Source organism: Amblyomma americanum, chromosome 1 (genome assembly GCF_052857255.1).
Source record: "Amblyomma americanum isolate KBUSLIRL-KWMA chromosome 1, ASM5285725v1, whole genome shotgun sequence".
In the NCBI taxonomy this organism is placed as follows: domain Eukaryota; kingdom Metazoa; phylum Arthropoda; class Arachnida; order Ixodida; family Ixodidae; genus Amblyomma; species Amblyomma americanum.
Window position 1 is genome coordinate 215,695,013 of NC_135497.1, and position 23,572 is coordinate 215,718,584.

General features: G+C 47.8%; 1 protein-coding gene across 1 annotated transcript; it reads right to left on the reverse strand.

Annotated features, from left to right (window-relative positions):
* Positions 1-5,994: 5,994 nt before the first annotated feature.
* On the reverse strand, positions 5,995-11,124 carry LOC144095100 (uncharacterized). Its single transcript, XM_077628902.1, has 3 exons — positions 10,875-11,124; positions 8,276-8,485; positions 5,995-7,506 (listed from the first exon to the last, which is right to left on the reverse strand). Exons 1-3 carry the CDS (start codon positions 11,112-11,114, stop codon positions 7,264-7,266), a joined length of 693 nt encoding a protein of 230 aa, XP_077485028.1. The 5' UTR covers positions 11,115-11,124; the 3' UTR covers positions 5,995-7,263.
* Between the last annotated feature and the right edge of the window lie 12,448 nt (positions 11,125-23,572).

The following is a 23,572-nucleotide window of genomic DNA, read 5'->3' on the forward strand; positions in this document are numbered from 1 at the left end:
ATCACTCACGAGTACTCCTGCATTTCGGGAAGGCAGGAGGGATGCATCTGCTGATGAACTGGGAGCACAAAGCTGGACCTGGCTGCGCGGATCAGGTGTCGACTGCGTGGCAGGTGATGGATGCCACGAGAGACGCCGGCATAGAGTTCGTTCGCCAGCTTTACCCAGTCCCTTCATAGGAACAGGGTAGCGCCGGTGTTCGGCACGATAGTGCTCAGTAATGTCTTTAAAAGAAAGAAGAGGCCTGTGATGTGGGTTAAGATCCTCCAAAGAAATGCCTGGTGCCCTATAAGTTAGTGTGTGGGCTGCCTCATGGGCGGCTTCGTTACCTGGCATGCTTTAGTGGCCGGGGACCCATATGATTAAGCGATGAGTTGGATCGCAGTCGCGAGTACTCTGGTGAAGAATTTGGTGCGCAAGTGGAGTTATCCAACCGAACTCAAAGTTACGACAGGCTCCACGAGTCTGTGACCATAAACTTAGAGTCAGGATGGGAGGCTGCGAGGGCGATCGCTACCTCCACCGCATGAGTTGAGCTGGGCGCTCTGGACGAGCGCTCCGCCTGCTTTCCCTCGTGTATGACTGCAGCCGTCTACCATTCCCCTCTGGAGTGGTAGGGGCCTGCAATGTCAACGTAGAAGTCGTGTTTCTTTGAGGCATAGTGGCTGCGCAGGGCATCCGCCCGCGCCTGGCGCCGGGCATTATGGTCTTCCTTGTTCATCTTAGTCGGAAGGGGTTGAACGTAGAGGGCGCGTCTCCACAGTTCGGGCACTCGAACCCTTTCCATCGTATGGTGGTCATGTTTGATGATGTTTGGTTCAAGAGGCAGCGACCGGACACGGTCTGAGCGAGACGCCTGTATTGGTTAAAGAGACGCGCCTCGCGCACTTCCCGATAGATCTTCACCATCCCCAACGCGATCAGTCGCGCGTTGGAAGTGGAGATCGGGAGGTCTAGGGCTCTCTTGAAAATTTTGCGGAGTACAACCTCCAAGCAATCATCGTCATGTTTCCGTAAGCGGAGGTAAGGAGTCGACTACTGTACTCGACTAGTTACGAAGGCATGGGCGAGCCGCATAGCATTCTTACTTCGCAACCCTCCTCGCTTGTTGGAAACGCGGCGAACCAATCGGTCCCCCTGGTCGCCGACTTTGCGGAGTTTGGCAAGGGTCGCGTCTGCCTTGCGATGCTGAATAATGACGAGACCGAGTAGTCGCAGCTTCTGCGCTTCACGGATTGGGCAGCTGGCGAGAGAGAGAGCTGAACGGAGATTTTGCATTTCGGAGAATGTCGAATATGCCCAAATTTAGACTTGGATGGGGCGCACTGGATGCCGCCGTACGTAGCATATTGTTCTATTGTGCTCCCCGCTACTTGCAGGCATTACTCCATCTCTCCTATGTTTCCCGTAGTAGTAGCCCAGATGGGGATGTCATCGGCGTACAGTGCATGCTGAACACCGCCGACACCTGCTAGCTGTACTGGGAGGTGTATCATGGCAATCTTAAAGAGAAGCAGGGACAACACAGCACCTGGTGGTGTGCCCCGCGTTCCCATCTCGAACGGGCCGCACTCGTTCACTTGTATGCGTATATAGGCCAAGTGGTCTGTTAAAAAATGTGTGATGTAATTGAATGTACGTGGACCGCAGTTGGTCTCGATACGATGTTTTAATATGACGGCTTGTTTAACATTGTCCAACGCACCCTTCAGATGGAGTGCTAGGACTATTTTGTGATTGTGTGTGTGTTCTATGGGTTCGAAAATCTCGCGATGAAGCTGTAAAGGTATGTCTTATGCGGACTTATGAGGTCGAAAGCCGAACATGGTGTCGGCAAAGGTGTTCTTGCTCTCGAGATCTTCCGAGAGGCGGTCACGGACCATCGTTTCCATTAGTTTCCCTACGGAAGAAGTCAGGGAGTTGGGCCGGAGGTTGTCTGTGTTTACCAGTTTCCCCGTCTTCCGGATAAAGGTTACCAATGATGTCTTCCAATCGGGTGGCAACGAAGTGTCCCCGGTCCATATGGCCTTGATATATTCAAGTAGGGATTCGTATGCCCGATCGGGGAGGCTCCGCGCCGCTATAATAGAAATATTCAGGCGAAACCCATAAACACCCGTGGGCTGTGCGATGTCAGTGCACGTTAAAGATCCCCAGGTGGTCGAAATTATTCCGAAGCCCTCCACTACGCCACCTCTCTTTCCCTTTTTCTTTCTCTCCCTCCTTGAGCCCTTCCCTTACGGCGCGGTTGAGGTGTCGCCGATATGTGAGACAGATACTGCGCCATTTCCTTTCCCCCCCCCCCAAAAAAAAAACAATTTTCAATTTTTGCTCCAATCCCGTAATCTGCATCGCGGGTTTTGCCGCCTGTGATCGCTAAAATGCCATAACCGCGTTTCTCTTACACCACGATATATGATCACGTGATCATCTCATCTCCTACCGACGTCAACCGTGTCCGTGCGCACTTACTTTTCACGACCTAGAAATTACGAGATTCGTGTCTGGGGTTGCCTCGATGGCGTTCATATCGGTGGACAAACTACTTGCTTGTAGGCAATCTGCAGCAGCTTCTCTCGATGTCAAGGCGTTGAAAAAGCAGATTGTGGATGAAAATGACTTCCCGATATGAAGGGATAGATTATATGCTGCCATAAATTAGTTAACATTTCGATTCGCCGCATCTAGTCATGCCACTGGACGGTTCTTTTTCCTCATTGCTGCACGCACAAGACTTTCGACACACCTCCTTTTTGGTTTTTGAATTTTACATACCAAGACACCCACCCTATGCAGCGAAGTTTTTCTTGTTTGAAACTGTCGCGTCAATATTCACATTACAAGCGGCACCTTCGAACATTTGTATGATTATAGGCTACTGGTGCGGATATTCATGCGAAACAGCGAAAAGCTACCGGGAACGCCATACCTCATGGACAAGACCAGCTTTCTTGAACGTTATTTTTAATTGTAAGGCAACTGCGAAATACAGTAAGATACTGCCATGATGATATTTTGGGGGGTGGTCTAATCTTTTGTTGCCTAGCAAGATCTTGCTTTTAAAGTTTTTTCCTGCGCTCTTCGCAATGAATGGCAGAAAACTACAAGCATCCAGAGGAGGAATATGAGGATCTATTGTTACGGCCGTCAGCTTGGACAAAGAAGATGACGAGAGAGAGAGAGAGAAAACAATAAGATTCATTCGCACCAAATCAAAAATTACAGAGTAGAAGGCTTTAGCTTCAACTCCCATTCATTCCCCTAACCGTCGGCCGGAATCCCTTGGAACTCAGCGGCGGCCATGGCGAGGCCGACCAATTTGCGTTTCTCCTTTGCTTCTTGGTTGAGTAATAAGGTCTCCCAGGATTATGGTGCTTGTATGGTATGGAAGTATTGTGTTAGTGTGTGAGGGACGAAGAGGACAAACTGTATTCAGGCGCTGCCCCTTAGAGTATGGCTTTTTAGCTGTATCAGGCTGTATAAACCTCCAAATCTCTTTTGTAAATATATATTTCTAAGCCTTACAATATTGGATGCTATGGTGCCATCTTATACGATCTGAGAAAAAAAAGTGTTCATAAGTAACTTCCCGCTGAAAAAACCACTTGTCCAGAAATTCTGGCTATAGTTAAAAATGTAGCTTTTGAAAGACTGAAGAGACATGTTTTCTGCTCATCTGACGCACAGAGCACTAAGACAGTATTTTCACTCCGTGGCCGTCAGTTTATGCTCCTCGGAAAACTGCCGGTTGCTACTGACTACGACAATGAACCAACTAGCGCCACATCTCAGATGACGAGAGGGACGAGAGTTAGGAGCAATGGCCACCAATGTCGGGCATGAATTCTGGGATCACTGTCCCTGGTTGAACCCTGTCGAGTCGAGCAGTTTTCGAAGCCATACGTTTTGGTCGTCATGAACGCCGCCACATGAATTGACGCCTCGCGGCGTTGAAAGCACGGATCAATCCTGGCTGCATGCAGTGCAACGCCGGAGTGGGCCCTGTCTTTGAAACAGCCGCCGAAGAAAACTGCAGCGTGCCCGATTGTGTTCTTGTGTCGGTCATTCGTTAACTGTTCGAAAACTTGAGATCATGTTCGATTCGTTTCGAATAATTTTGAAAGTGTACTATTTGATTCGTTCAACGAATCGAATAGATGGATATTAGATTGAATATGAGAAAATCTCGAATATTAGCACACCCCTAGTCTTAACAGAGGTCGTTCCTGAAGGCGTCACCGACAAGCATAGTTGAGCGTCTAACGCCGGCCAGTGAAGAACGGAATTCATCCGGTACACAAAGGACGGGAGTACAACTCACTCAGACACACCAGTCAGAAGCAATGCAAGGCCCTGAGTAGACCAGGCATGGCTAAGGAGATGACGGGCTCGTTAAGATTCCAGGCCACAAAACCGAGGAGACCATTAAGGAATGTTATTTTTACTTCAGGGTGGTGTTGATTAAGCAAGGAAATTAACTGCGTAATCATTTCAGACGGCAGATAATTTTACAATAAGTAGAATAAAAAGCAATACATGCCGTTGGGGGAAGTGAACCCACAACCACTGCCTTTGTGTACAGTACTCTACCAAGTGAGCTACGGTGGATCTACTGCGTTCGGAGGTACTCATCGTGTAGTCTTCTATCTAGAATGCTCACCAGCGCCACGTCCGTCAATTACGATTGACATGCGTTGCACTGCGAGTGCCACGTAGAATGTGGTCAAGCGGGAATCCACACAGGTCTGGTGCCACTGTCAGACATGATCCACCGGCCAGCAGGGTTCCCTCTTCTTCTATTCTCTGTAAAATTATTTGTCTAAAATAAGTACTCAACTAACTTTCTCGTCCCATCAACGTCACTACAAAAAAATTATTCCCGTATGCCTTCATTCGCTTCTATGGCTGCTAGACTGTTTCGTATTTTAACCTAATCTGCCTCTCATTTCCTTACTTTCGTCTGCTTCAAAGAAAAACGAGGCTCTCGGTTCAAGAAGTATTGAAGCCATATAGGCAGCATTAGAAGGCTCTCGTACAGCTGATGCTTTCCCCGATTAGATCACGCTCTACGTGGCACCTGAGCTACAACAGCACGGACTACGTCCACCATTCTCACTTGGGGTGGCGCTGGTGAACAATCTGAACTTCAAGCTACACGTAACATGGATTTTAGAAAGGAGGTGGCTACACAGCCGTGGATTTTAGTAGCACTAGCGGTTACCTTTTTGCTTTCGTTAACACACACCGACGAAGAATGATTACTCAGTGTATTCGGTCCAATAGTCAACACGAGTATGAAATAAAAAAGTACGTTCCCGTATGCATTCTTCGATTTCAATGTCTGTTGCCTCGCTTCGTGAATATACGCTTTGCATTTTATAGCCTGAACACGAGGCACAATAATGCTGTTGCTGAACTGACTTTCCCCTTAACTATCAGTCAATTTTCCTACATGGTTGAATAAGTCTAAGAAACAAGCAATTCGAAAAACTGCGGTCTTTCTGTTCTGTAAGCAAGAGCAGGTGCGAGCATGTTATTCGTGGTGAGCAGCGAGTTCTCCTACGCTCGCTGAGTTCGCTGCCTGATGCGCCACATCATTCGCCCCCTTTTATTCCGCCTTTGTGCCGCGCTTGGCGGCCTTGGCAGTCTTTGATATAGCTGCGCCCTTCTCAGATCCGGCGTCGAACCCACGTTGAATTCCGCGGTTAGATCCTTCCTGCTCTCTACCCATCCGGCTTCATTCCAAGGCCGCAGCACAACCACTTAAGAGAACGTGAATTGAATGCGGCAGAACTAATGCAAGACGCAAAGAATGATCTGTGCCCTTCAACTTTATGTCGGTGCGGTAGCCGGCACCACTTGTAGTTGCACGCACAAATACCAGCGCCAGGCTATTGCTGCGAAAATTGAGTCACTTCCAAGCTGTTCACCAGCTACAGTACATCACAGCATTAACATCATTCACAAATCTTTATAGGCGCCGTGAGTACAGGCATTATTACAATAGGACAAAAAATGAGAGAGCAAGGAACATAAAAGGACAAACACAATGAAACAAACGAAACTGCCACTCGCTTCTTGCCAAGCAGTTTTCCGACCGTCAGACTTCCACGCGTGATGTAAGGGTAACCGAAACGACGGAGGACAAATAAAATAAATCAAACTGCCTCTTTGCCCAGTGCTCGAGCAGCACGAGGCACTGACCGCATACTTCTCGGGCATCGGGTGTTCCTCCTGGTGCTGCTCGCTGTGCTAAATGAGGAGAGTCGACAACGCACTGCTAGAAGCAGCTGGCGCAGCAGCTGGCCGCTCCTTTCACGCATACGGCGCTAGCTAGCAGTGGCTCCTCGAGGCCGAAGTCAGGGCTGACGCAGTTTTCGTCAAGCGCCGTCCTTTTGTAACGGTGCCGAAGAAGACAGCGACAGTGCTGGCCGGCAGCCATTCCCAAGAAAAAGTGGAAGCGTTCCAATGTGCCGAGTCCAGTTGTCAACAGCCCCAAAGCCATGTAGCAGCGTGCATTGAGTGCGGCCATGCTCACCGCCAGCCGCAGCGCCAAAATCAAGGTAAAACACAGTTGGTGCAATCGACAGATCGGCTCCTCATGCACGGTGAAGAATTGCGGCAGCGACATTCGACCTCTTCACGCCCGCTCACGTGCCGCTGAGGTGGGAGACAGCGTACGTATACCCCGGTCAGAGAGAAGACCTCCCGGATATATGAGACAAATCCGGTAGACGAGGGTCACTCGGATCGCAACCCTTTCAACGTGCTTTCGTCCAAAACCCAGATCGGAGATCCACTGGATGCGTATGTGACGGGCAGCAGGACGAGCGAGGCCATCTCGAGGGCAGATGCTTGGCGGTCTTGCTGACTGTGTTAGTATGGTCTGGCTCTGTCTATAACTTCTGGCCGCGGGAAACACTGTGGGTGCAGTGATGGGAACACTGCCCATGGCCCGGCCCAGCACCGGAATCGGCGCCTGGATGTCACCACTTGGAAAAGCAGGTCGAAAATGCAGGCAGGAAGCGAGGTTGATGGCGCGGTGTTTCGTAGCGACAGAAAGAAATTGAATGAAGCATTCAACCCGCGGGCAAATTCGATCATTATGAGCACCACAACCAGCGCGTACATAACAAGCGGCAGCCAACACTGCCAGCAGTGTTGCCCGTCACCGCCGACCCCTCCAAGCCGACGGTATGGTAGTCAAACTCGGCAGTTCGCCTAATACCCATCACGCCATCAGCTGGTGGAGGTCATTACAAATCAGTGACGGTCGCAGACGAGGCTCCATTCACTGATGGCGTTGGAACCGCGGAGTGCCGGGTTATGGTCTGGGTCGGTGGAGGTCACGGCGCGGCCGTAAGGAACTGCCGGAACCGTGGGCTTGAGCGGCATACAGCGACTGTTAGAGGAGTCGCCTTCCAGCAGCAGGATCGCCCGTTTCCATTCGGCATCTTTCATGCTGGCGTAGGCAGCTGGCCAGTGGTCCATGAGTAGGGCGCTACCCTGCAATTACCAGATTGGCGAGCTTCAAATGTGGATGGAATGTATGCACTAGGGGGCGCTACGAATATGAGACGCATAGAAAGGCCTTGCAGAATTACCTAAACGATCGTTCCTGCTGGCGTAAAATATATTATGCTGGATCGACACTCCTTGAACCAACTAACACGATTCGAACAGCCGGTAGTAGCTCGCGATGTAAAATACGTCGGCATTATGGATGGTCCATTACTCGCAATCCGAGCGCTGCTAAAGAAAAAACTATGTTTATTCAATAAAGAGCTCATTTTCGCTTTTTTGTCTATCAAGCCGTGCCTCTTGACACAGGGTTGCCGGCTACAGGAAGAGGTAATATATGCCGCGTAGGGGGTGATGTCCGCGTTGCGTACGCTTCTGCCGATTTATAATTTCTATGGAATGCGAAAGCTGCAAATTATATGCGATCACCAGATCACAAACTATAAAGCGAATCTCTAAAAGGCATTAACGAGCACGGGGCTCTTTGAGGCAGCGTGAAAATTTCGACAAGAAATCAGTTTCGCAGAGACAACTTTTATCGATGACTACCGAATTCCTGCAAGAAAACAGGGCGTACCAAAGAGAAGAGACAAAACAAGCGTTCGTGTTTTCTCTCCCGCTTTCTGAGCTTATTTTTTCGTCATTGATGCCAATAATCCCAACTTCATGAGCTGAGGAGCTTTTAGATGTTCATTTTTCATATTTCTCTCAAGGAATAGTGTCAGCCTTGGGAAAACAACTATAGGTTATTTACCTGTAATATAGCCTGTCTAGTTAGCAGGTTGTAGTCCCAGGCGGTGCAAGGCACGACGCGGCCGCAAACAACTGCAGGAACAGGGAGCACGCGCAGTGTACGGTGACTGAACGAACCGCCGCCTTCGAGTAGCATGGCCAGCCATTTCCATTCGGTAGAGTTCATGTTGGCGTAGGCTGCAGGCCAGTGGTCCATGAATAGTGCGCTACTCTGCAATGGCCAGATCCTGAGATGCAAATGCAGCTGACTTTTATGCACCAGTTGGCGCCAGGTACATGAGGAACACGGCAAAAATTTCCTGTGAAGTTACACACCGGCAGTTGCCGACAAAGACGTCTGGAAGCTGGAGCAGTCCTCCGTGTACTGCATAATCACTGGCGGCAACTGCCCACAATGCAAAAGAAGTGGGAATGTATCTCTTGCGCGGTACAGTGCCTCACTCTGCATGCGCTGGTGACAACAAGGCCACTCAGATTAAATTAATAGGTCATATATAGCTTAAATACAGGTCGCATTTTGTTAGCAGGTTCCTGTGACCTACACAGGGTACTGCATCCTATTACAGGCGGAGCTTGCGTTCGTTGCCCGCTCTCTCGTGACCCAACTGTGACTACCTCGAGATATCACAGCCTTATTCCTGCAGCGGTGCGCTTTCCTTAAGCTTACCGCACAACTTGTCTCTCTGCAAGAAATGGATGGTTTCGATAAATACGCATCGTTGGGCCTACATCTCACTCTTCACATATCACATCTCATCTCTCTCGCACTCTTGGCCCACATCTGGTGCTGTCAGCTGACTTACACAGAGGTGTGCTGCTCCTTGGTTGTAAAAACACCGACAAGCCGAGTTCTCCCGCCTTTACAATCTTTATGCTGAGCTGGCATTTCACAAGGCTTTTCCACGGCACTTAGGACATACCTTGAATCCGCGGGACATACCCGGGACATACCACATCCCGCGACGAGCCAGAAGAACTGGCTTAGCTCCACGCACAGGGGGGCACAGACAACTGGCGCTGTCAGCAAGAAACTACAGGAGTACGGCTGTGATCTCTCGAGTAAGCCTGTGTGCATCCAGGGACGGGGTGATACGTAAATAATGATTGTCGTTTGAAGACGACCTCAATAAACATCTCATTCCTGAAATTAGAGCCCAGTTTCTTTGCGGCCCTCCGCTCTTCTCCCTGCGGAGATTGAGTGCATTCCGCAATGGTGCACAAGTGTGCGCGTGGCGACGGCCCACCGGTGCCCTTCGGCTCGCGCGAAGCTTAAACCCGCGGTACTTGGCAGCCTACGCACAGCGCAGAACCTAGACAATAGACACACTTTTGGGGCGACGTAGAGTGTCGTGGCACTGCGCTCGGATTCAAGGTATGTCCTAAGCGCCGTGGAAAGGCCTTCTGAAATCACAGCGCAGCATAAAGATTGTGAAGGCGGCAGAACTCGCCTTGCTCGTGTTTCCCTAATTAAGGAGCAGCACGCCTCTGGCTGGGCCAACTGAGAGGACCAGACGTGGGCCAAGATCGCGAGTGAGATGAGATGTGATATGTGAAGAGTGAGATGGGGGCCAAGCGATGCGTACTTATCCAAACCATTCATTCCTTGCAGAAACACGAAACTGTGCGGTAAGCTCAACGAAAGCGCACCGCGGAAAACCACAGAATCTATTCGCATGCAACGACAGGGCGCACGACCCTCATACCTTCCGGCGAATTGTTTTAAGTGAATACCAGCAGATTCAGGCTAAGGTCTGGCAGCAGACGCTACAGTGCCGTGTCTAATGCTTCGCTGCGCGGTGAGCAGCGGGGTGACGTGCATAGAAATGGCGTGCAATCCTGCGCCAGCACGATATTCGAGACATTCAAATGAATTACTTAGGCATAGGCATGAGAGGTTGCTTTGAAGGAAAGCCCAGGGAGCTTCAGATAAAATATTTCAAGTCATACTATAGTATGACTTCAGCATAGCACACATTACTGTGCCTGTTGCCGGGTGTGTTTGCATGGCAACTGCAGCATAACTGAAAATATTCGCTCCAAAAAGTCCAAGCAAAAGTGCGCACCGAACTGGGACGAAAAGAGCGGATCGAGTATACGTAGTGTGATTCATGCCTACTTGAAATGAGTACGGCTTGCAATCCACAAGACTTGGCCGGAGCTCCCTTCACAATGTAGAGCGAGCCCGGTGGTGTTGAAAAGTTCTGCACCGAGCTGCGATTCCGACAGGCGACGCGTTTGCAGCAATGCACGACAAAGCGCTTGGAAGTCCCGTGACGCGCAAACCGCAGCAAAGTCGCTTCCAGCGCGTTGCTTGTTATACTGAGCGCAGCATACACATTCGCATTGCACAAGAGCCGTAGCACAGCATTCTAAGACCACTGGATATATGTTCACGAATTTAAAGCTTCGACAGTAGATTTGTCCACGGCGACAATTTTTTTTTTCAGTATTTCTTGCGGACAGCATAATGAAAGCAATTGACGGCGGAGATCTGCCACGACAATCTCCCCGAACCTTCTTGATAAAACTACTGCGAGCCGCAAGAAGGGCTACGGTCTCTCCTTATCGTGGGCCCGGCGTACGCCCCTACATTGCGTTACCTTGATGCTCTCGGCGTGGCTGGCGAAATCGGTGCGTGCCATGAGGGCGCTCACGAGGGCGACGAGCTGGAAGCGGCCGTCGTCGTCGACGAACGGCCCCTCGTCGGAGCTCTGCTCCACGTCCTCCGGCTGGCGTCGACCCTGACCCTTGCCTGCGAAGCCAGCTGACTCCAAGACCGGCAGCGCCTGGGTCTCCAAGGGTCTGAGCGAACGGAGGATACGCCGACTGGAAAAGAACATCCTTCCTGGTGGGCTGCGCATTCTGAAGTGCTCACGCGTCTGGATCTGCGCGAGCGCGCGGTGTCGCTGGGCCACGTCACGCTTAGCGCACCGCTGATCTTCTTCGTCATCGTCCCCTGCCTCCCGCAGGTATCGGTCATAATTTGTGAGAGCGGGTATTATGTGAGCGCCCGAGCCGGGCTACTGTCTATCTGGTATTTTTTTGGATTAGGCGTTTTGTGTGCCTAAGACGCCAAACTTCTTTCATGTCTGCCCGCACACGCGCTAGTAAGAAGAATCGGCATAGACTGACACGCTTTCAGTGTGTTAGGACCTTGTGACAATGAACACCTTTTCACTCACATCGCATGCCACATTGATCGCGGCAGGCTACTTGCACAACACCGAAAAGGACTTGCGCCTTCAGGAATACCTGTATGCCCTGTCTTAAGTTATCGGAGCCCCGAGAACACGAAAGAGCCCGATTGCGTCGCCGCGTTGCGACAAGGCCTCTCACTGATGGATGCATCGTGCAGGTTGCGTATTGGGAAGTGCAGAGCACCTTTCGCTTCGTGGCTGCATGCTTAAGCAGCACACAGATGAAGCTTTTTTGTGACCTGCGTGTTCGGCGAAAACTTCATGTGTGTACACTGATCACTCGTTTCTACACAACAGGCCTTTGTGCTCAATTCGGCGCAGGAATTTGGTGTAAATTTTCGCGATCGCTGTGCCAGTAGTTTCTTAAAAGTTTCTTGCCGAAAACAAAATCCACGCCACTCGTGAATACGCACGCAGCACACTTTCGCAGAACACAGCCGTCGCTTCCCCGCAATGCCCTCATCCTCAGGCAGAAAACGTCATTTACGCTGAAGAGGTGTTTTGAAATTTAACTGACCTTCAGATCATTGGTTCCCAGGCGTCGCGTGCATAATGGCTAAAGAAACAAAAAAGTGGTTTGTTGCTGTTTCTCACCTCTTTTCCACCCGAAAGCAGCGACGCACTTCTATGTAGAAATTTTCACGAAGTACTGGAACCTGGTTTCAAATACCGTACCGGGGAAAAACGAAGAAGGGCTTGTTCCACATAAAAAAGCTCACACGAGTGCCGTTACAGATGAAATACGTGGAGCGGTGATTTTAGCCGGAAGTTATCTGGAACTGAACAAGACCATTAAGGAATGTTATTTTTACTTCAGGGTGGTGTTGATTAAGCAAGGAAATTAACTGCGTAATCATTTCAGACGGCAGATAACTTGCATAAGGTAGAATAAAAAGCAACACATGCCGTTGGAGGAGGTGAACCCTCAACTTCAGCCTTTGTGTACAGTGCTCTACCAAGTGAGCTACTGTTGCTCTACTGCTTTCGGAGGTAATCATCGTGTAGTCTTAAGTTTAGAATGCTCACCCGCGCCACATATCATAATAACATTGCGCATGTGGTACACTGAGAGTGTCACGTAGAATGGGGTCAAGCGGGGACCCACACAGCACCGGTGCCACTGCCAAACATGACCTCCGCGCCAGCACGGTTCCCTCTTCTTCTATTCTCTGTAAAATTATTTGTCTAAAAAAATTTCTCGTCCCGGCAACATCACTACAAAAAAAAAATATCATCTGATGCCTCCATTCGCTGCTATGGCTCCTAGCTTGTTTCGTATTTATAACCTAATCAACCCCTCATTTCCTTATGCTTGTGTGCACAAACGAAGGAGGCTCTCGGTTCTATAAGGAGCTGCGCGCTGATCTTCTTCGTCATCGTCCCCTGCATCCCGCAGGTATCGGTCATAATTTGTGAGAGCGGGTATTATGTGAGCGCCCGAGCCAGGCCACTGTCTATCTGGTATTTATTTGGATTAGGCGCTTTTGTGTGCCTAAGACGCCAAACTTCTTTGATGTCTGCCCGCACACGCGCTAGTAAGAAGAATCGGCATAGACTGACACGCTTTCAGTCATCCCTTTTCTGTTCATGACGAAAAATTCACCGGTGTTATGCTCCCACTTGCTTTTCCTTTTTGTTAACTGCGTTCAGGTGAATAGCCACCAGATTCTTGGCCGATCCCCCAGTGTGGGTATGTGCCATCTTTTGATAGGCTAACAACAACAACAACAACTATGTTTCTGGTGGCTTCTCGTTTGGTGGGCTTTAAGCACGCGGCAAGGCAGTAAGCGCGGGCAATGTCTTCCCAGTCTCCCGGCAAGGGGAGCTTCCCCTGGTCGGCTTCTCTATCCCCTGATCCCCTGCCTTTGGAAGCTTTTATGCCCAGCGGCGTCGGCAGTACCCCTGTTGCGCTGGTGCCCCAGGATGGTGGCGCATTTAAGATGAACAACCCTGGAGCTGCTCGGGCCGCTTCCAGTCAGCCACTTCTTATTATGAGTCAGTGTCAGAGGTGCGCCAATTTGGAAGCGGCGGGAGTCTGTGTAGATCGCCAGCCCTCGACTGTGTCAGAGATTAACTAAACGCCTAATCCTTTGCCTCGCTTCGGGTAAGTTCCTTTATCATTTCACATCTCGCTTGCACGAAATGTATTGTTCGAGGCGTGCACTCCTCCCTGTCTCCGGCAGAGACACTTGAGCTTCTGTCTGCTGCAGGTGTTGTTGCTGTGCACCGCTCTAACCGGGCTGCAAACAACGTGCGGGTGCATACGGAATCTCTGACTGTCCCTTTGCCGGCACTTCCTGCTCCTCTGAAATCAAGGCATGACCTCTTGATTTTTCGGGTACACCCTTTATCATCTAGGCCTCTGCGGTGCAACAACTGCTGGCGCTACGGCCATAGCGCTGGTGGTTGCAAATCCAACTTGCGGTGTTGTAACGGTGGGCATGGTCATGCAACGAGCACCTACACTGAGCAGAACGAGATATGTTGCCTAATCGGACGGGCCCACTCTGCAAACTACTCAGATTGTCCCTTCCGAGCGCAGTAAATCCAAATTACTGAGATAATTGACAGAAATCGCTTTTCGCGCTGTGACGCTATTACAGAGGTAAAAGAACGTGCCCACGGTTATGCAGGTGTGACTGCTCGTCAAAGAATTATGTTAGACTCGACGCTGTCCCAGGTAATAGCGGCTGCTGTGGAGGCTTCCATATCTAAAATGGTAGAAAGGATTGTCGCAAGTGTATCGGAGCTCCTTACAAACGTTCTAGCGACTCAGCTTAAACAAGTCGTGCAGGCCGGTTTGGCCCCTCTTTCGACAGCAGTTCCCTCTTCTCTTATCCGGTCTACAATTCCTAAAGCAACTCAGCCCCAGGAACGAACTACTGCCCCTTCCACGGTACTTACCTCGGGTACGTTCAGTGATGTTGGTATCATCTACGATTCCGAGATGATGGAGCCTGATGCGCGCGTTGTCAAGCGCAGCCGGTCCCCCATGTCTCATTCGTCGTCTTTTCCGCGTACAAAGCCCAAATCAAAGAAGCAGCAGCTTGGCACCAATCCCAAGGATACCATTTTGGGGTTGAAGTTGCTGCTGCTAGGCTTTCGCAACTATAGCGTCGTTGCGAGTTCTACAATAGAACTGTTGTTCTATTATTTCAGCTTCCACGGATTTACTACATGTATTTCTGCCCAGCTTAATCCGGATGGCATAATTCTGCATGAAACCTGGCTTTAAACCAACCAAGATTTTCATTTTAAAAATTTCCGTTCATTTCGGTTAGATCGCCACTCAAGAGGAGGGCGTTTACTACCTTTAGTCTCTTCAGAATTTTGCCACAGGGCTAAGGTGTCTTTAAAACAAATGTTCCTGACTGCGAAATTTTGGCATTAGACTTTGTACTTCCTGGTTGCTCTCCATTTTTCATAGCAAGTCGTTATTTCCCCTCGGGAGTACAGACTATTAGACCTCTGGACTTGTTACTCGCTAACTGCAAAATCCAGTTCTTGTGGCTGACGACTTGAATTCTCACCAGGTGTCGTGGGGTTTTAGAACTAATCTATGCGGCAAGCGCCTTTGGGACTGGGTTTTTGATCACAGCCTTATGTGCTTAAATTCAGGATCGGCCACTTACCTTCGCGCACATACACAATTTGTTTTAGATCTCACGTTCACTTGTCCTGGCATTGTCGTAGCGGATTGGTCGACTGTTTATTGCGGCACCTCATGTGACCATATACCTATTCATTTTGATATTATATGTCGTGTAATTCCTGCGACTTCTCAGTTGCGGTCACATGTAAATTATGACAGGTTTCAGACGGCGTTGCGCTCTTCCCTTGCGTCAGTGTCTAACATCGCCGAGGCCCACCAGTCAACAAGCATATGTCAAGCTATAGAGGAATGCTGTAAAAAGTCGGAGTTTCTGGTGCGGCCAACAAAAGAGAATTCTTCTACCTGGTGGAATGTGGACTGTACAGGAGATTACAGGCGGAGGAAGACCGCATGGAAAAAGCTTCTTCATAACCAATGCCGAAATAACTGGAGTGATAAGTTTATTCCAGCCACCTTTAGACGCACAGTTTCTCGTGCGAAGAAAAAATATGACTCAGAACATTTCGATTATCTTTCAAAGTCTGGCAACCGACGTGCTCTATTCGGCTTTCTACAGTCTAGAAAAGAGCTCACGTCCTCTAGTAATTTACATTCGGTAGTTATGTCACCTAAAGAAGCTATCCAGGTGGTTGAGTTAATTGCCAAGGGCCTGCAAAGCGGTTCTCGTCTCTACTTCATCTGCGACCAATGTTGTTTGCGCCAGTGGTGCCAAATAATAATGCCTCACAAGTTAATCTATCGGAACTTTCACAAGTTGTACAGATATTACCATCTGCTGCTCCTGGTCCTGATGGTGTCACTACAAGGATGTTCAAGATTCTTTTTGATGATGGAGAGTCTCCCGACTCATTATTGTACCTAATAAACTACTTATTAAACACGCTTGGGTACCTCCCGAGTGGAAGCTCGCCAAGGTGGTCTCTTTCCTTAGAAATCAGGGTGGAGGCTATAAATTGGGTAATATTTGGCCAATTTCTTTAACATCAAACGTGATAAAAAAAAAATGACATGTATATTCAGTGCGTGCCAACTCGGTTTCCGGCCATGGTGTTTCACAAGGAATGCACATGCTGATCTTGAGAGCAAAATTCTCCTTGCTCGTCGTCAAAGCCTGGTCGCGGTTTTGGTTACGTTAGACGTCGCCAAAGCTTACGACAGTGTAGAACACTTCATCCAAATACATAGGCTACAGTCTCTTCAGTTTCCAGATTGTATAGTTGCTTAGATATCTGCATTTCTTTTTAACAGGGAAATCTTTTGCATCCATGATGGTGTTCATTCAGAGAGATACAAACAAACGAGAGGTGTACCGCAAAGAGCTGTTCTTTCTCCTGTGCTCTTCAATATTCCATTGAGCTCAAATCCTCTCCATCGTCTTGTAGGCACTTACGTCTATGCGGACGACATTGCGTTTTTGGTGCTGCGCCTGATATACATTCCCTGTATAGTCTGTTGCAGTCATATTTGAGTACACTTGAGCACTGGTTGAGCAGCTTACAGAATCCTGTAGTGGTCTCTCTCACTTGCCAGTTACAACCAATGCCGCAGGTTCAATCCTTAAAATACCTAGGGGTCATTTATGACGATAAACTCACCTTGCGACCCCACAATCACCATGGCGCGGTGAAAGGGGCTCGTGCCGTGGGCACGTGACGTAGATTATGTAGTCACCTGTACGGCATGCGAAGAGATGCCCTATTAATGATTTATAAAATGTATTTCAGGGCAAGTTTAGAATTCGGATCTGTGTTGTTTTCAGGCTCGGCTACATAAAAATTTAGTCCTCTCGTCCTTTTGGAGAGAGAAGCACGTCGGATGTGCCTCGGCCTCCCAAAATTTGGGGCTACCAATGTGTTGTACCTTGAAGCCCGCATTCCCCCTCTCTTATCTCGACTTCAATTTTTAAATGTGCAGACTTACCTCAGAATCTATGGATCTGCTTTCCACCGTTCGCAAAGCATTTTCTGTTGCCAGCCAACCTCTCTTTTGGTGCCCTCAGGTCTCGTTTCCATACCCCACAGGTACTGTTTGTGCAAAGATTACTTGAGCCTTTAGATGTTAAAATTTATAACAACCTTCCTGCACTATGCAGAGGGCCCGCTGTCCACATTGTTTTGGACGATATTTTACCCCAAATCGCAAAACTTTTGCCGTCCCGTATTCTAAATGGTCTACTAAAAGATCATATAAGGTCCCTACCTACAGATATTGCAATAGCAATCAACGCATCACAATGCAATGAAAAGGCAGGAGTGAGAATATTCTCTTCGCATTTAGACTGGTCCGTTTCACAGCGCGTTCCAGATTTCGACCCTAATTTTCAAGCAGAATTGATGGCAGTAGTTCTTGCTCTACGCAAGCTAGACCCCTCTATTACCGCAGTGGCAGTAATAACCGATTCTTTATCTCTGTGTTCATCCCTCGCCGCGCATGTTGACGGCCCCATTTTAAACACATTCTTGCACCTGCTTCCTGCGCATTTGAGCCTTATTCATTTAGTATGTGTTCACGGTCAGAGCAGTGTGGCAGTAAATCAAATTGATGATAATCGCGCAAAGGCTTCCTTAAGTGGCCCCGTCTTGCTTATCATCCTGGCTACAGCCTATATTACAGCATCTAGGTCTTGGCGACGTGCGTTTCTAAACACACAAGACACAACACTTTTAACATCGGCGGATTATCAGCACCTGATCAAGATATTCTTGGAACAGGCAAGTTTGTCGATCTCGGCAGTTTGAAGTATCTCTGACCAGGCTGCGCTGCCGTATCCCTCGTATAAATTTCTATTTACACAGGTCAGGTTTGGCGCTCTCTCCCCTCTGTGCATTTAGCCGTGAGCCTGGACCTATTGAGCATTTTTGGCTCTAGTGTCGCCGATTCACCTCTTTGAGAAGGTTGCTGGAGGAGCCCTTGCAGCCTCTTGGCCTTAGTTTAAGCAACCCACTCTTGCTGTCATTTGTGGCCACCACATTTGGGTTCAGCCACAAATCTGTTTGTACCAATGTTCTAAATTTCCTGCTAGAATCTCATTGACTCCCTTGCTAAGTGTTACAAAATTTTCTATCAATTATAACGTTTTGACTTAAAAATTTTGTTTACAACCATCTCTTTATTATTATTAATATTATTATTATTATTATTATTATTATTATTATTATTATTATTAATATTATTATTATTATTATTATTATTATTATTATTATTATTATTATTATTATTATTATTATTATTATTATTATTATTATTATTATTTCAACATGGCGCCCAGTAAGGACGCATGTGTGCTGTGCTCCCGTCCGTTTTTTGGTAAGCAGCAGTTTTTTCGTTGTGCCGACTGCAACAAACGTGTACACGTGAAGTGTGTCACTTGGAGTGACGACGAGCTGCAGCTTTTGAAGTCCGGCTCGCGACCATTCATGTGCAATCTGTGTTTGTCGTCTTGCGGCGGTGCTAAGCCTAGCGACGGTGGCGTGTCAGCGGCTGCATTCCTTTCTTCCACGGCCCACCAGCCCCATCACCCGACCGACCCGACCGGTTCCCTCGCTTCCTCCCCGACGGGCGAACCTGACGGTGCGCTTGCCTCGCTTCGGGCTCTCCTCCTCGACGCACTTGAGGGAATCTCGTTTCTGAGCGACGAGGTCGCCCAGCTGCGGGAGGAGAATGAGCGCCTTCGTGGTGACAACTCGCGGGCGCTCGCTCTCCAGGCCGAGGTCGTTGCCTCTCTGCGGGCTGATGTTCGCAGCCTACGCGAGGAGCTTGCGAGGCGCCCTGCTTCATCGCAGCGTGATCCGCCTTTCGTCGAGCCCCTGTCCGCGAGCAGTCCTTCCCGTATGCTCCAGCCATCCAAGAGCTACTCTGCTGCCCTTCACAGTGGGGTGGCACCCGTTGATTTGGCCACCTTCCCGACATCTGTATCTGTTCCCCCACTTAATTCGCCTGAGGCGCAGAAGAAGCACCGTAGCCCAGCCATCACTGGCTCGTCGAGCTCATCCAGTCTGAACGTCGCCAGACCTCAGAAGCGCCCGAAGGCTATTTTCGTCTCCAAGCTGTGCCCCGAGACAACGTCGGCTGATTTAACGAACCATCTGAAGTCCGTGAACGTCACCCCCCTTTCCTGCCGGCGGTTGAAAACGAAATATGACTCCTACTCGTCCTTCTACCTCACAGTCAGCGCGGAATTCTACGATCAACTTGTTGACCCTTCGATGTGGCCTACGGGCTGCATCTTCAAGGCTTTTCGTGGAAAACTCCTGGATGGTATGTTACATCCTTCCGAGCTGACGGTTGATTGCAGTCAACCCTAACTTGGATATATATTACCAAAATGCCCGAGGTCTTCGGACTAAGGGACCTGTATTTTTTTCCAATGTTTTAGCCTCTTGTTATTCGGCTGTTGTAATTACTGAGACCTGGCTGTCTAGCGAAGTTAACTCAGGTGACTTCTTTCCTAATAACTATTCTGTTTTTCGAAGTGACCGCCCTGAATCAGCTTCTAAACAAAAGGGAGGAGGAGTGCTCATTGCTATTGACAGTTCCGTGCAGTGCGTTCGGCGTTCCGACCTGGAAACCATCGAAGAATCTGTCTGGTTAGAGCTAACTTTAACTCGACATCAAAAACTTTTATTGGCAGCTTTCTATATTTCCCCTAATCTGCCTCCTCCTGCCTACGATGATGTACTACATTCTATTGAATATGTTATCACTTCTCATAGCAAGCACAAACTGCTCATTTTAGGGGATTTTAATACTCCAGGTATTAACTGGAATACCTTTACATATTCACACAACAATCATTATGTAGTTAGTAAGTGCAACCGGCTTTTAGATTTCATAGCTTTTAACACCTTGCAGCAACACAATTTAATTGAAAACTGTTGTGGTAATGTTCTTGACATTTGTTTATCTAATTTTGAAAATGTTCGTGTCTCGACATCTGACATCTCACTTACTCGCTGTGACAAATTTCATCCTCCAATTCTAATAACGGCTTCGGTTTCTGTCCCACCTTCTGCTAATTGAAATCGTGAGGGGAATTCCCCCCGTTTCGCTTATGCACTTGGCGACTATGTTGGTCTCTTCGGTTTTTTCTCTTCTGTCGACTGGTCCGTCTTAAACGAAATCAGCGATGTTGACGAACAAGTCAGTCGCTTCACTGAAATAGTTCTCAATGGTATGCGCCAGTACATACCTGTGCGCACTCCTACTCGTAGCAAGTTTCCGTTCTGGTTTTCCAAGGAACTTAGAACAGCGCTGAAACTTAAGGAGCGGGCCCACCATAAAGCGAAACGCCCTGGGCTGGATACATGGGCAGATGAATTTCGCCGCTTGCGTTCCCTTTGCAAACGCCTGTACAAGCGTGATCATGAGTCCTATCTTGAATATTTAGAGAATAGTGCCTCTAATCGTCCTACTGAATTCTGGAGATACGTTCGCAAACGCTCGAATAAATCTGATAGTCATATTCACTTAGTTGACTCTCATGGGAATGAAATTCGGAACGTCGCTGACGGCTTTGCTCAACACTTTTCCTCCGTGTACAAATCTCCACGTTGCGATTCCGTATGCCTTCCAGCTGGCGCACCTAATTCCGTTCTTCTTGACGAGAAGTTAGTAAGTGAGAGTCTTAAGTGTTTGAAACCATCTTTGTCCCCTGGACCTGATGGCATTCCAGCCGCCATAATAAAAGCCTTCAATAGTACCTTCGTCCCTGTTTTAACCATGATATTTAATAACTGTTTAAAAAATTCTGCCTTTCCCCGCGTGTGGAAAACGGCGCGTGTTTTCCCTGTCTTCAAATCAGGAAACAAATCTGATGTTTCGAACTACCGCCCCATTTCTCTTCTTTGTGCAACCTCTAAGCTTTTTGAATTAGCTTTGCACAAAGCACTTTCCTTCTACCTCAAACATGTAATCATACATAATCAGCATGGTTTCATAAAAGGTCGTTCTACTACAACTAACCTTGTGACTTTTATGACGTATACATCAGCTGAAGTCCTTCAGAGGAGTCAGGTAGACGCTGTGTACTGTGATTTGAGCAAAGCTTTCGACGTTGTTACTCACTCATTACTTCTTCAAAAGCTTCTGCTGCTTGAGATCGACGTTTCAATTGTAGCCCTCTTACGCAACTATCTTCTTGATCGGTCCTGCTTTGTCAGTGTAAATGGACAGACCTCATTTGTTTACACTCCAACCAGCGGAGTTCCTCAGGGCTCGGTATTAGGCCCGCTTCTGTTCTCTGTTTTTATCAATGACGTTTCCTCCGTGGTTAAAAACTCCTCGTTTCTCCTTTATGCGGACGATATAAAAATGTTCAAGGCAATACATACTCTTCATGATTGCTTGTCATTGCAATCGGACATATCCGCCTTCTCTGATTGGTGCTTGAAGAATGGGCTCACTCTCAATTCATCTAAAACCAAGGTTGTCTCATTTACGCGTAAAACGCACAGTCTTCTCTACTCTTATTCTGTGAATGGTAGGCCGCTGCCCAGGGTTGATGAAATTAATGACCTCGGCGTACTTTTCGACCGTAGCCTCAGCTTCTCCTCTCATACAAAACGCATTGCTCTACGGGCTATGCGTACACTCGGCTTCATCTGCAGGCTTTCGAGAGAGTTTCGATCCCAACTCCCTTTCTTAAAGCTCTACCTCTCCATATGCTTGCCGCTTTTGGAATATGCGTCTGTTGTTTGGAGCGGCACTTGCCAGTCGAACTGTGAAAAATCTACAGAGTTCAGATAAAGTTTTTACGCATATTTCAACATCGGTTTTCTTGCAAAACTTCTAGCTCTCATCCCAGACGGAGTAACTCACTGCAGCTTCCTTCTCTTAGCTGCCGTCGCGTGAGGGCAGATATAATTTTCTTGTATAAACTACTTCATGGTCACATTCTATGCCCTCAGCTCCTAGCGCGTATCCTTTTGCGTGTACCGCGAAAGAGCATAAGGGAATTCAGACCATTTCAAGTTTCTGCGCTCCTGCACTCCCTCTCCCCTCTGGACAGAATGCAAAAGTTGTTTAATTCTCTTTGTCCTCACCTTGATATATTCGAAAATTCTCTCCCTTCCTTTATATTGAATGTTCGTGACGTTCCACTTTGAGCACTCTTTTTCTCATACATAACTTCCCCTTTCATGCATTTTGTCTTTACTACACTTGTGCGTTTGCACCGGTATTATATTGTATTTTTCTCTCCTTAATTGTACATCACGTGTACTTGTTTTCATTAATATTATTTCTTTAATACTGTGTACTCCCGCCTGATTGTCTGTAACGCGTTCACTAATTACATTTCTTATTGTGTATGATTGTATTTCTAGATTGTATTTCAGAGATCTCTTATTCGTTCATATTAGTATTGGCTTTATTCTTGTTTGTATTTTGATATATGCTGTACTTGGCTGTTATCGGTCGTTCTTGTGTTCATTCTCTTCGTTTATTGTTTTATTAGTTATTTATATGTCTGTTGCCTGTTCTAGCTGTTTTCATTTACCGCTGTTCTCGCTGTTTCCTTGTTCTCGCTTTTTTGTTTCATGCTTGCTGTCGCGCCTAGTTTATGTGTCTTTTTTTTCTATCGCCTTGACTGCTGCATTACCTCCCCTGAGTGTCTTCCTTTGTAGTGAAATAAATGTACATTTTGTGCGTGTGAATGGTGTACCAGCACCAAGACCTTTGGGTTGTTCCTGGGCACCGAAAAAATAAAGATTGATTGATTGATTATTATTATTATTATTATTATTATTATTAATATTTACATTTCTTAATGTGTATGATTGTATTTCTAGCTTGTATTTCAGAGGTTTCTTATTTGTTCATATTAGTATTGGCTTTATTCTTGTTTGTATTTTGCTATATGCTGTACTTGGCTGTTATCGGTCGTTCTTGTGTTCATTCTCTTTGTTTATTGTTTCATTAGTTATTTATATGTCTGTTGCCTGTTCTAGCTGTTTTCATTTACCGCTGTTCTCACTGTTTTCCTGTTTTCGCTTTTTGCTTCATGCTTGCTGTCGCGCCAAGTTTGCCTTTTTTTTCTATCGCCTTGACTGCTGCATTACCTCCCGTGAGTGTCTTCCTTTGTGGTGAAATAAATTTACATTTTGTGCGTGTGAATGGTGTACCAGCACCAAGACCTTTGGGTTGTTCCTGGGCACCGAAAAATAAAGAGTGATTTATTATTAGAGTTCAGCAAAAGTTTTTACGCATATTTCATCATCGGTTTTCTTGCAAAACTTCCAGCTCTCGTCCTAGACGGAGTAACTCACTGCAGCTTCCTTCTCTTAGCTGCCGTCGCGTGAGGGCAGATATAATTTTCTTGTATAAACTTCTTCATGGTCACATTCTATGCCCTCAGCTCCTAGCGCGTATCCTTTTGCGTGTACCGCGAAAGAGCATAAGGGAATTCAGACCATTCCAAGTTTCTGCGCTCCTGCACTCCCTCTCCCCTCTGGACAGAATGCAAAAGTTGTTTAATTCTTTGTCCTCACCT